This window comes from Thamnophis elegans, chromosome 9 (assembly GCF_009769535.1).
Source record: "Thamnophis elegans isolate rThaEle1 chromosome 9, rThaEle1.pri, whole genome shotgun sequence".
NCBI lineage: Eukaryota > Metazoa > Chordata > Lepidosauria > Squamata > Colubridae > Thamnophis > Thamnophis elegans.
In genome coordinates, this window is record NC_045549.1 from 53,435,608 (window position 1) to 53,447,842 (window position 12,235).

The following is a 12,235-nucleotide window of genomic DNA, read 5'->3' on the forward strand; positions in this document are numbered from 1 at the left end:
GAAGTAAAAGAAAAACAGATGCATGTTTGGAAACGATGATTAAAAAGAAAAATCAAGTGTATCATGAATCAGTGTATAAATATGTTCAAAGCAAGGCTGGCTTGCAAGGATAGAAAGCAATGGCAATAGAGATAACGAAGTTGGTATAAGCAATGTTTAGTTAAGTTTCCTTTTATTTCATGCTAATAATTTGCTTTGTTTTTTATTTTAGTTATAATACAATTTTCTATTTATAATGCTTTAAAGTACTTGTAAATCTATAGTGTAGATCGGGGGTGTCAAACTCAAGGCCCGCAGGCCGGATCCGGCCCATAGGGTGCTTAGATCTGGCCCATGGGGCTGCCCTGGAAATAGTGAAAGAGTGGTCCACGTGGCTCTCCTGAGCTCCATTTTCATTGGCAGAGTGCTCCAGCCACCAGAGTGATGTCGAGCTGGTCACACCTACCCTGGCTACCTGCGGTCAAACACAACCCTGATATGGCCCTTAATGAAATCAAGGGTGGCACCCCTGATGTAGACGTATAATTATAGGTAGAAATATGTTGTTCTACAGCAGTATTCTCTTTATTTTAATGTATGGAGAAATTGTCATAGCTGCAATTTATACTGTTTCAAATATAAAACAATTGTTTCATGTTTGAAATTTCCTATTTGAACTATTTTGGAATGTTTCAAACTTCAAAACATTTCCAAAACGATTAAAACATTTTAAATAAAACATAACATTTCATACTTTAAAAGGGCCATTTTCCATTCAAAATGTTCTCCATGACATTAGTGAAAAGCTATTTCTTAGTTCACTTAGCAATTGTGATACGTGCAAAGTATATTATCAATCAAGAAATTTCATTAACATATGGCTCCACTCTTTCTTGAACAAAGATTACTTCAGCACTATACACTCTGCATGAGAATATTAGATGTAGAATTCACAAATTGTGTAACATGAAAAATATTAAAGGCAAAGACTTATTTTCTGTTTCATTAATGCATTGTATTTTAGCTGTTGAAGTCAGATTCCTCATGCTGTTTCTCAGTTATGTTGGTAATGACTGGACTGCTGTTCTAACTTCATTTTCTGATACTAAAAGTGCTTGTAAGTAAAGAATAACTTATAAATTATCCTGGATGCTGACATTCATGGAGTTTCAGTTTTGCATTTCCTTTTATGTCCTTTGAGTTGATTACTATCTGTGTAATGGTTACTTTAGCATATCAATTCAAGGTTAAACTTCTTTCTGAATTCAGAGATTGTTTGAAAGATGCTCCTTGTTTTTCATGTCTGTTTTCACGTTCAATTTCTTCACAGATGTTTTTGTAATACTGTTTCTTGTCTCTCCTGATAGCCACTAAAACAATTTGCTAAGTTCCTTTTTTTTGCCTTTCTTGGCCTTGGCTTGTCTCCTCTTTGCTGTTTATAGTTTGCTTTGTCCTTGTCCAACTCCTCTTCCTCCTCTTCCTCCTCCTCTTCCTCCTCCTCCTCCTCTCTCTTTTCATTTTTAGCAAACTCTTTTCACATCTATCCTTCTTTAAATCCATTCCATAGTTCCGTGTTTCTTCTCTCAACAAAGTTCAGGATTTCCAAGTGATTTCTGATGTTTTCTTTGAAACCAGTTGCTATATAGCAGCGGTTTTCAACCTGTGGGTCACGACCCCTTTGGGGGTCAAATGACCTTTTCACAGGGGTCGCTCAGACCATTGGAACTCTAAATTTTAAACTCCACCTTGCGTTCCTTGAAACCCTCCGTGGATGGGCTTTGGAGTCATCACTAGCCGCGCAGAGTGTCACCCCGGCTCCACCCCATAGGAAACATAGGTGCACGCACACACCCCATATAATTACAGCCTCGGAGACTTCGTTAATGGCGGGAAAGTGTTCTCTGACAAAGTGCTGCCTTGTCTTTCACAGCCACCTAGTTTCCAATTGGGGGGGGGAATCCTCTGCATAGATCCCCCCAGTTGGAAACGTGGCGGCTGTGAAAGATGTGTGGGGTCCGGAGCCCATCCGTGCTGCCGAGGCACTGGACGGGATGCCGGCAGTGCTGGGAGCCGGACTGCACACGGAGAAGCTGGTGGCCAGGGTGCCCTGAAACAGCGCCAGCCAGCATGTCCTGCAAGAAGAGCCCCAGAGGCAAGAGCAGCAGCGCCGCACCATCCTCCGCCCTGACCATCGCCCAGCAATGCACTGCCGCTGCTGCTTCATCAGGCGGGGCCTCATTTCCAATGGGGGAGGAAATCCTCTGCATGGATCCCCCCAATTGGAAATTAGACAGCTATGAAAAATGTGAGGGGTCTGGAACCCATCCACGGGGGGAGGGGTCCCCCTAGCGTTCCTTGTCTTCCCGGATGGGCTCCGGAGTCATCCCCAGCTGCGCAGAGCCTTGCCATGGCTTCACACCATTGAATATATAGGCGTGTGGCGTGTGCACACCCCATAAATTACAGCCTCGGACACTTTCTCCCAGGGAAAAATGCAGCTGCCAGGTACTTTTAACCTGTGACTAAAGGTGACCACAGTATGTGTGTCTGTGTGTGTGAGTGAGAGAGACAGACAGACAGACACACACACACAGTGACAGAGATGGGAGAGGGTGGGAAGAGACACACACACAGACAGAGAGGGGCCCAGAGAGAGAGAGTGAGAGAAAGACAGACACACACACACACAGAGTGACAGAGATGGAGGGAGGGAGAGACAGACAGACAGAGAGAGACACGTACACACAGAGAGACAGTGAGTGATCAAGTGAGTGAGTGAGACACACACACACACACACACAGTGACAGATGGGGGAGGGAGGAAAGAGAGAAACACAGACAGACAAAAAGGCACAGAGAGAGTGACACACACACAGAGTGAGAAACAGACACAACACACAGAGTGACAGGGAGGGAGGGAGAAACAGACACACAGTGAGTGATTAAGTGAGTGAGTGAGAGACAGAGAGAGACAGAGAGAGAGACAGACACACAAACATAGTGTTTGAGTGAGTGACAGACAGACAGACACAGAGAGAGACACACACACAGAGTGAGTGATTAAGTGAGTGAGATACAGACAGACACAGAGAGAGAGTGAGACACACACACAGAATGGCAGAGATGGGCAGGGAAGGAGGGAGAAACAGACAAAGGGGGACACACACACACACACAGAGTGAGTGATTAAGTGAGTGAGTGAGAGACAGACACAGAGAGAGCGAGTGAGTGAGAGAGACACACACATACACAGACAGTGGCAGAGATGGGGAGGAAGGGAGGGAGAAACAGACACAGAAAAACACACACAGAGAGTGAGTGATTGAGTGAGAGACAGACACACAGACACACAGAGAGTGACAGAGATAGGGGAGGGAGGAGAGAGAGAGATACAGAGATAGAATGACAGAGAGACAGAGAGAAAAAGAAAGATATATTCTCAATATATATATATATATATATTAAGAAATATTTCACAATATATAATTACATATTTTTGTGATTAATCACTATGCTTTAATTATTATCAGATATTTACATTACAATTCATTACAGTAGCAAAATTACAGTTATAGAGTAGCAACAAAAATAACACAACATGAGGAACTGTATTAAAGGGTCACAGCATTAGGAAGGTTGAGAACCACTGCTATAATAGTATATTCAAGATGATATCATGAAACTGACTGCTTTTCTTTTTCTTCTTGAGCTTAACTTGAAGGTTGTTCACAAGCAGTTTGTGATTGGTTCCACAGTCAGCACCTTGCCATGTTTTTGATACTATAATTAAACTTCTGTACCTCCTTTAGCAAAAATATAGTCAGTTTGATTTTTGTATGGCCCATCTATGAGCGATATAGCGATACAACATGAGTTGTTTGAATATATTATAAATATGAGTCAGAAGAATAGGTGAAGGTATGATGAAATGGACTAAAAACTTTGCCTAAAATATACAGAGGGACCAATGGGAAAATGTAGAAATGGAAAAGGATTAAATTTTTATTATGTTCTAGCTGTCAACATTCTGACTGATGAACTCAACCAAAGCAAGCACGGCTGAGACGGTCCAATCTCTCTATGCAAAACTTTATTGAGTACATCATATTGGCAAAGATGAGGGCAAAACCAGATCTAACCATTTCCTGCACAAACGCATATAATTAAAGTTCATGTCTTTCCTTTCCCCTGTTAGACTAGGTTACATTGTCCAATGGAGACTTCTGATATTGTTGTGAGAAAGTTTTTTGATTCTGGTAAACAGCTCCCAAAACAACCTTGGTTCTCATGGCTGGCATTTTCATATCTGGAGCTTGAGTTCTACCTTTCCCCTGGCCCTCATAATTCATTGCCACGCTAAAAAGTGATAATAGTTGCAATAGTCTTGTGAAGCTTGACACTACCACTGTTGTTGCTTTTGTATCCAGAGAAATTGTCTTAGAGTACTTAGGTACTTAGAATCTTAGCTGGAAATGTGAACAACATGAATGAACTTTTTAATGGCTTTGATGGACATGTAAAAAAAGAAACCAAAACAATTTAAATTCAAATACATGCATTAATTCAGAAGATTTTTAAAGGTAAAAGTACAACTCAAACTATATACTTTTCTTTTGGGATTAATGAACAAGCAACTAGAAAATAAGTCATGGAACTTTGTTTTCTATAAATGACTCTAGTAAGACTATTATATATTCCATAGTGGAATTGTTGGACATTATCCATAGGACTTTAGTTACATCCTCTTTGATTAAAGAAAAGCAATATTTTTATCGTTGAGTGGATAACCCTTACATACGTTTTGGTTTATTAAAACAGAAAAAGTGCACTTATGAATTTTGGTGTTGATGAATAGAAAAAACTGGAGAGAGTGAGATGTTTTTGTAATCATAAGAGTTATAGAATTTTGTAATTGTATTTATATTCATATTTGCTACAAAATAAAGTAGCTTATTTCCATTTTTTTATTATTTCTGTGCTTTTTTTCTTTACGGCTCTTTTTGTTTGTTTGCATTAATTTTTATGCGTTTTGTAAAACTTTTAATATTTTTTTTAAATCAATTATTGGAGTGCATAAGTTTATGTCAGTTTCCTTCTCCATTTCAGTTTCCTAAGCCATACAATGCAATTAAATTTTAGTCCTTCATGTTTCTAATTTTGACATTCCAGTCTTCAATCACAAGCAGCACTTGCTTGCATGTTCTGTCATTTTCAAATTGGACTTTATCATAAAACCCATCAACCTTCTCTTTTTCTGCATCAGTGTTTGCAACATAATCTTGAATATCTAATTAGTATTATTTGGTTATTGATTATATTTTAGCCAAGTATTGTTCTTGCTATGCCATTATAAAAGCAACACCTTTTTTTTGTTTTTCATGTCCTGAAATAATAAAACAGTATGATATTCTGAATGAAAATGTCCCATCCCAGGCCATCTCAATTCACTGATTGCTGTGATAGTAATTTGTAGTCATTTCATTTCATCTTTCATTGTGCTGAGCTTTTGTGTGTACATCCTTCTTATGTTCTATGTTCCTTTTGGAATTCTGTCTTTGCAGCTTTGGATTTTTCTGATGGCAACATCAGCTGTTAGACATCCCAAAGTATAATCTTTATTGTCATTGTACTTAAATACAACGAAATTGATTAAGGCTTAAATCTAACCGTGTCATAAACACCATTAGAACTCAGCTTTTCCTTAGTAGTAAATTGAATGCCATCTTACCTGAAGGACCCATTATCCGGCACTATATCATCAATCAATTTGTATTTTTTAGTCAGGTTTTCTCTGTAAAAATATAAGAGCTGTTTAACATTGCATTCTGTCATTAATGTTTTTATGATTGTGATGAAAGTGGTACTCTGCCTCTGACATCTTCCTATATCTCTGCTGCTCATCCACTACAGGGGCCTGTTTGCTTTAGTTGGGCATCTGGATATCCCTGCTAGGAATATATACCCTTGGCAGATACTCTTAATCTATTATAGATCGCACAATATAATATATTTATAACAAGGAATTGCCTAAGAATTTTTCTTTTAAAAAAATTAAAAGAAAAAATAACATGAAATTGTTTGATAATTTTTTACATTTAATATGTTGATAATGTATTTATTAATGAAATCTATGTGGTTGCCTAACTCACAGAAAGTGACTATATAGATGCAGATTTATAGTTATATAATTGTTACTGAAATAAGGTTTATAAATTATGTCAGGACTAAACAAGATGTATTGAAGGAAAAGGTAGGTAAAATAACTTCAGTAATTTCATTTGTTTGCCCCAATACAAAGACTTTGATAGAAAAATAAAAAAATCAGCAAAACATAAAAAACATAATTTTATCAAAGATAAAATTCAAGATCAGTGTCCACAACTTTAATCAGGGATGAAGGTTCATTGGAATAAAACTACTTTAACAAATTTGAAACATTAGACAAGTGATTGTTAATCTTTTCAGCACCAAGAGTTGGCCTTCTCAGGGTGCCGTCAGCCAGACAGTGTCAGCTAGCGATCCCCAGGAAGAGAGCCTTCTCTGTGGGAGCACCTTCCCTCTGGAATGAGCTGCCCCCGGAGCTTCGCATAATCCCGACCTCCGGTCCTTCCAACGCGCCCTAAAAAGTTGGCTTTCCAGCAAGCCGACCTGGCCTGAATAGAATAAAATACAGGATTAATTTGGTTGTTAATTTTAATTTAATTTTTAAAATTTTATTGTAAATATCAATTAGGCTTTTTTGGATACTTTATTTAATGTCCCTTTTAATTTTTTAATATGTGTTTTCTTTTATGTTGTACGCTGCCCTGAGTCCTTGGGAAAAGGGCGGCATATAAATCCAATAAACCTCAATCTCAACCAAGTGCTAAAACTGGAGTGTGCGCGCCAGAGCGTCAGAACCCAGAAGAGAGCAGCTGGCCAGTGCGCATGCACGCTGGACCAGCTGAATGGCACATATGCATGCAATGGAACCCGGAAGAGCAACTGGTGACGGCCCGTGTGCCATAGGTTTGCTATCACAGCATTAGACATTGAGATCCACCTGTACTTCTTGGACAGATACTTTTCTACACAATAAGGGCTATATATGGCTCATACCCTATTTACCATCCACTTTTAGCAGGTCTTCTGTCGATATTAAAAAAAAATTGACAAGGTTTGCCTGATATATCCAGTGCTGTGCTATGTAGGTCTTTAACAGTAATGACCAGTATGTTGAATTGGGCTCAGAAACCTACTGGTTTTTTATTTTAACATAGCTGTAATTCTATCTAGGTGAGATTACTCTTCTAAAAGTCTTGCTACTGTTAATTTATAAATAGTTTAAAACAAAAGCCCCACATAGAGCTAATCCATTTGGGTGGAGAGTAGGACATGGGTTACAGACATCAGGGAATCCATGTCTCGATGGGCCATGAACTGACCTGTTGGTTAAAACTGGGCAAAAACAGCAATGAGAACCGATAGTCAAAAGATCCACAAATTACAGAGGCCCACCTTTGTATTGAGTAACTACTGGGACTGCTATTATTGAAGTCCCCAAACATTTACTAATGATTAACAATTCCATCTTGATAGAAATTTATCTGATTTTGTTTTGCCTCATCCAGATTCCCATAGACACTGTCTAGTTTCATGGGATCTTTTCACTCAGAAGCTCATATTCTTTATGAACTTATATCCCAAAGATTTCTCTGAATTTTTTTATAGCCATATCTGTACTGGAGAGAAACCTGGCAACATTTCCTCCTAGTTCATGGATAGAAGAATTGTTTTATTGAGGAAATTGATGGAATCCAAAATGCACTTCTAGTGGATTTTGATAGCTTATGAACCTCTTCAAGTTGTTTAGGAACCAATGGATCATGTTTCTAAACCCTAGTTTACATTTAATTAATACTATGAAATGTTTTGTTTTTCTTTATCTTTAATGATATTTGCAGTTGGCCACAGCTATAGACAAAATATTAAATTTCTTAACCTCATATTTCTCTAGCTTTATAATACTTTGCATAGAATCACACAAATCCTGTCTATTAATATACTATATGTTTAATATAATTCAGTATAATTAAATGTATATCTGCAAATTATTTTAAGTTATAATTAAGAAATCCTGTTGTTCTTTTTAATGAAGTAATTTGTATGTTTCTTTCCCTTTTGTTTACAACCTACAGGCTTGCAGATGGGTCAAGGGTTGTGGAGAGTGGCAAGGAACCAGCAGTTACAACAACAGGAATTCGGAGGACAAAGTTGTCTTTCCAGGGAGAATGGTAGAAGGATGACTATTAATAATGTTTCAAATACTAATCACCGGAAACATGTTCAAGGAGGAATTGACATTTATCACCTGTTGAAAGCTCGGAAGTCAAAAGAACAAGAAGGATTCATCAACCTAGAAATGTTACCTCCTGAACTTAGTTTTACCATTTTGTCATACCTGAATGCAACAGACCTCTGTCTGGCATCATGCGTGTGGCAGGATCTTGCTAATGATGAGCTTCTGTGGCAGGGGTAAGGTAACAAGACAGAAAATCAAAATTTCTTGTGTGTGCTTTTTTTTAAAAAAATCAGAAAATTATATATATATAATTAATAAAATAAAAATATGAACTTGAATCATAAAGCAAATTATCTTATAATGTAGGGCTTTCCAAATACAATTTCTTGCATATCTTTTCCACTATTGAAAAGTTTTGTTTCCACTACTAAAAGTTTCATTTAAAATAATGTACGTAGTAGTTTGGGAATGACAAAAAGATGTTTATTCAAGGCCTTAATGCTTTCATTAGTATCCAATAGTGACTTCTTTCGAACCAGTTCAGTATAATAGTAACAAGTACCATTCAATTATTCAACAAAACCTAGGGAATAATCTTAGTGACTTTTAAGTAGTAAAAATATTGTGTAAATCAGCATTTCCGGGGGGGAAAAATGAAGAAAATTTGAATTCTAGTTAGAATGATACTGATTGATTATATAAATCAATGAGCGTTGAAATTTTTATGTTTTGTTTGATATTAGTAGGAAGAAATAGTAATTTCTCTAAATTCTTATTTTTCAATTTGATAATCAATTAGATTTCTTTGCATCGCTCAGTGTAAGATGTTTTAAAAAGTACTTTTAAAATCTATATACCATGATGTTGGAACTACTTATAATATACTTTTGTTCTATTGAATATATAGTACAGGTATATAATATACTTTGTATTTATTTATTTTATCCCACTTTTGTTGTTTTTATAAATAACTTCGGGTAGAAAATATATTTAATAATCCCTCACAACAACAACCCTGTCCAGGTGGGTTGGGCTGAAAAAGAGCAGCCAAAATTCAGCCAGCCAGCTTCTATGCCTAAGGCAAAAGTAGAGCTTACATTCTCCTGGTTTCTAGGCAAACACCTTAGTTTAATCAAATGTTAAATTTAGTTTTCCCTAATCAGAATTTGCTGAAAATGAAAGATGTTACAATAATTTTAAAAACAATATAAAAGTAACAAACTTTGGACAATTAATCAGCCTGTAAAACTCATGTTTGAAAGAAAAGCACAGATCCAGATAAAAGCACCTCTTAAACTCAATTAGGTTAGTGCGAAGAAGCTCTTACTGATAGTTATTAAAAAGAGTAAATATATAGAACTCAATGCCTAATATAATAAATAAATCAAAATCATAATCACTAATATATTCCTGCACATATCCACTATATGTGATACAATAATTTATTGACTTAATTTATTGTTATTACTAGGAAAATGTATGTTATACTTGTACCCTAAAACATTATATTCCATTTCTTTGTACCAATTTGGCTATAGAGTAAATGGTTTTTTTATTTGTAACCCTGTATTTCCCTCCCATGCAACACTTACTCAGAAACACACACTGGATCATATTCTTTCTCTGTGCAATGATTGATTTCCTGAAATAAAAGCTGCTTTCTAATGCCTGGTAGGTTTATTATTTTTACAAGTCAGATTAGGGTGAACTGATCTTTAGATTTACTTACTTAGATAATCTAAAATATTAATGCAATTGTTATATAAATACAAGCACTAGATAGTATCATTCATTTGACTTTATCTAGTACAGACTTTCCCAATGCTTATCTTCATATTTAGACTTCTGTATGTGAATTTAGTGTTATTGCATATTTGCGAGGCATTTTTGGCCAATACTGCATTTCTCGCTCACTGCCCAAAGTTTAGAACAGTTTTGGAGGATTACAACAGCACTGTCTAATCTGAATTTCAACATTTATAGTTCTGATTAGGGAAACTCTTTCTCTAAAGAAGTAAGACAGGAACAATAAAATCCTCTTAATTTTTTTTCTTATCTTTTTATGTTTTATATCTTCTGAAATACGTCTAAACTGCTTTGTTTCATTTTTAGAAAAGCAGCAAAATGTGATAGCTATATTGCTACAATATTTATGAGGTGGGAATATGGGAGATATATAATAGTAATTACATACTGCTAGTATACTATATGATATCACATTTCATTTTGAAATATATATATAACTTACCTTTTCTGACAATGGCACTAATAAATTTAAAACAGTGAAATAATATAAAAGAACTGATGGTGGTGTGGTGATGATGATGATAATGATACATGCATGTATTCATATTACAGAAGCATTATATGAGGAAGAGTTTCCCATAACATTTGTATTACAGGTTTTCCTGTAATACAGTATACAGTAGCATCTTATCCCCAATACTTCTTGATATCTGTTTGAAGCTTCTCTATAGGAGGGCCGAGTATAGTAGTATAAGGAAATCTGATTTAAGTGTTCTGTATCTGTATTTCTATTGCATCAGAATCAGATGAGGCTGTTTGTTCCTCGGTACTTTACATTCTACCTGCATGTTCTCCTGTGCGCTGCTTGGAGAGTCCAAGCATGAGTTAAATAAAGTCCATCTGCCCTAGGACTGAGTAGATTTTTCATTGTCTCAATAAGGGCAGTTTAAAAACTCAGTCTGCCCGTTAGGACTAAATTTGGGGAGTTCCTCGGTCCTTTCACAGATAGACTGGAACTCTCCAAGCAATTCACAGTAGATTTAGTATTTTTTATTTTCTTAAGAGTAGTCTGTTCAGTTAGAATAGGGTTAGAACCTTCCTTGAAGTTTATTTTCTTTAAAAAGCTTGCTGAGGTGAATATCGGAAATCCAACCTGCTGCTGGTTGTATGCAGTGGTTGGGATAGCAGAGACAACTTTTCCGGCGGAAAAGGCAGAAAGGTTTTATGTGCATTTTAAACCATTTGACAGCGTCAGGAGCCTCCAGAGTCCTGGTAATGCGATGGTGTCTCTGAGGCTCCGACGAGTGCGGTGGCCATTTTGGAAGTGACCTTTTCACATGCTTTTTAATGGCCACTCATTGAGGCAGGGACAAGCACGGGAACCCTCCTTTAGAGCACCAAATCGTCCTTCTTCAGTCTGCTCTCTAACGGCTGCTAACTGAGGCAGGGTGGACCATCGAAAGCTTCCCTTCAGCTGCGCCAAGCCGTGACCTTGTTTGATTCCGGCAGAAGCAGACTCTTGGGAATCGCGCCTTACCACCTCAGCACAGATCGCCACGGTGCTTGGTCCTCTCCAGGACGCCGGCAGAGCCTCCCTCCCTCTCCAGAAGACTCCTCTTGTAAGAAAATGGCATTGGAGTGTCCTGGCATTCTAGCCAGTCTCCAGCTCTTGAGTAGATCTGCAGATGCTGCAAAGCTGGCTGGCCAGCGTCAGGTGCCCTTCGCTACTGCAGCTTCGCCACGCAAACCGTGAATCTGAACACCAACACTGACCATGGCAGATAAAGGTTTGGGGCCACGGGAGGAGCTGGCAGGCCTCTCTTCAAAGCGTAGTAGACCAGATCCTCCAAAACAAAGGAGGAAGGGGCATAAGGGCACTGGGGGAAAATCAACCCATAGTTTCTCAGGGAGCAAGGGCCCCAAGAAACAGACGGCCAAGAGGCAGGAGGCCCCAAGGGAGAGATCTAATAGGCCCCAGGGTCAAATCTCTCAGGAATGTCCCGGCCTCTCCTCCTCCCAGATCTGAGGAAGGGGAAGTTGCCTCAAATCAAGGGGATCAGTCAAGTGGTAGGGAATCTCAAATTGGGTCTCCTGCAGCTTCCCTGGGGTACCCGGATTCCCCAAGCTCTTCCATGAGGGAGGAGCTAGAGCCCTTTCAGTGCTTCTTACCTGAGCAGGACTCCTCAGTCCGTGCTAGATGTGATCGCCACCTTGTCTCCTCCAGGTCCA

General features: G+C 38.0%; 1 protein-coding gene across 2 annotated transcripts in view; it reads left to right on the plus strand.

Moving 5' to 3' along the window:
* The window catches only part of FBXO8 (F-box protein 8), a 36,556-nt gene that overhangs the window by 619 nt on the left and 23,702 nt on the right, over positions 1 to 12,235 (plus strand). The window contains exons 2-3 of one of the 2 annotated variants that reach the window (XM_032224403.1): positions 1,004 to 1,096; positions 8,157 to 8,493. In XM_032224403.1, coding sequence (XP_032080294.1) covers positions 1,024 to 1,096; positions 8,157 to 8,493 — 410 coding nt within the window. In that variant the 5' untranslated portion in view covers positions 1,004 to 1,023. The remainder of the gene's footprint in view (positions 1 to 1,003; positions 1,097 to 8,156; positions 8,494 to 12,235) is intronic. The other variant, XM_032224404.1, reaches the window with a different exon arrangement.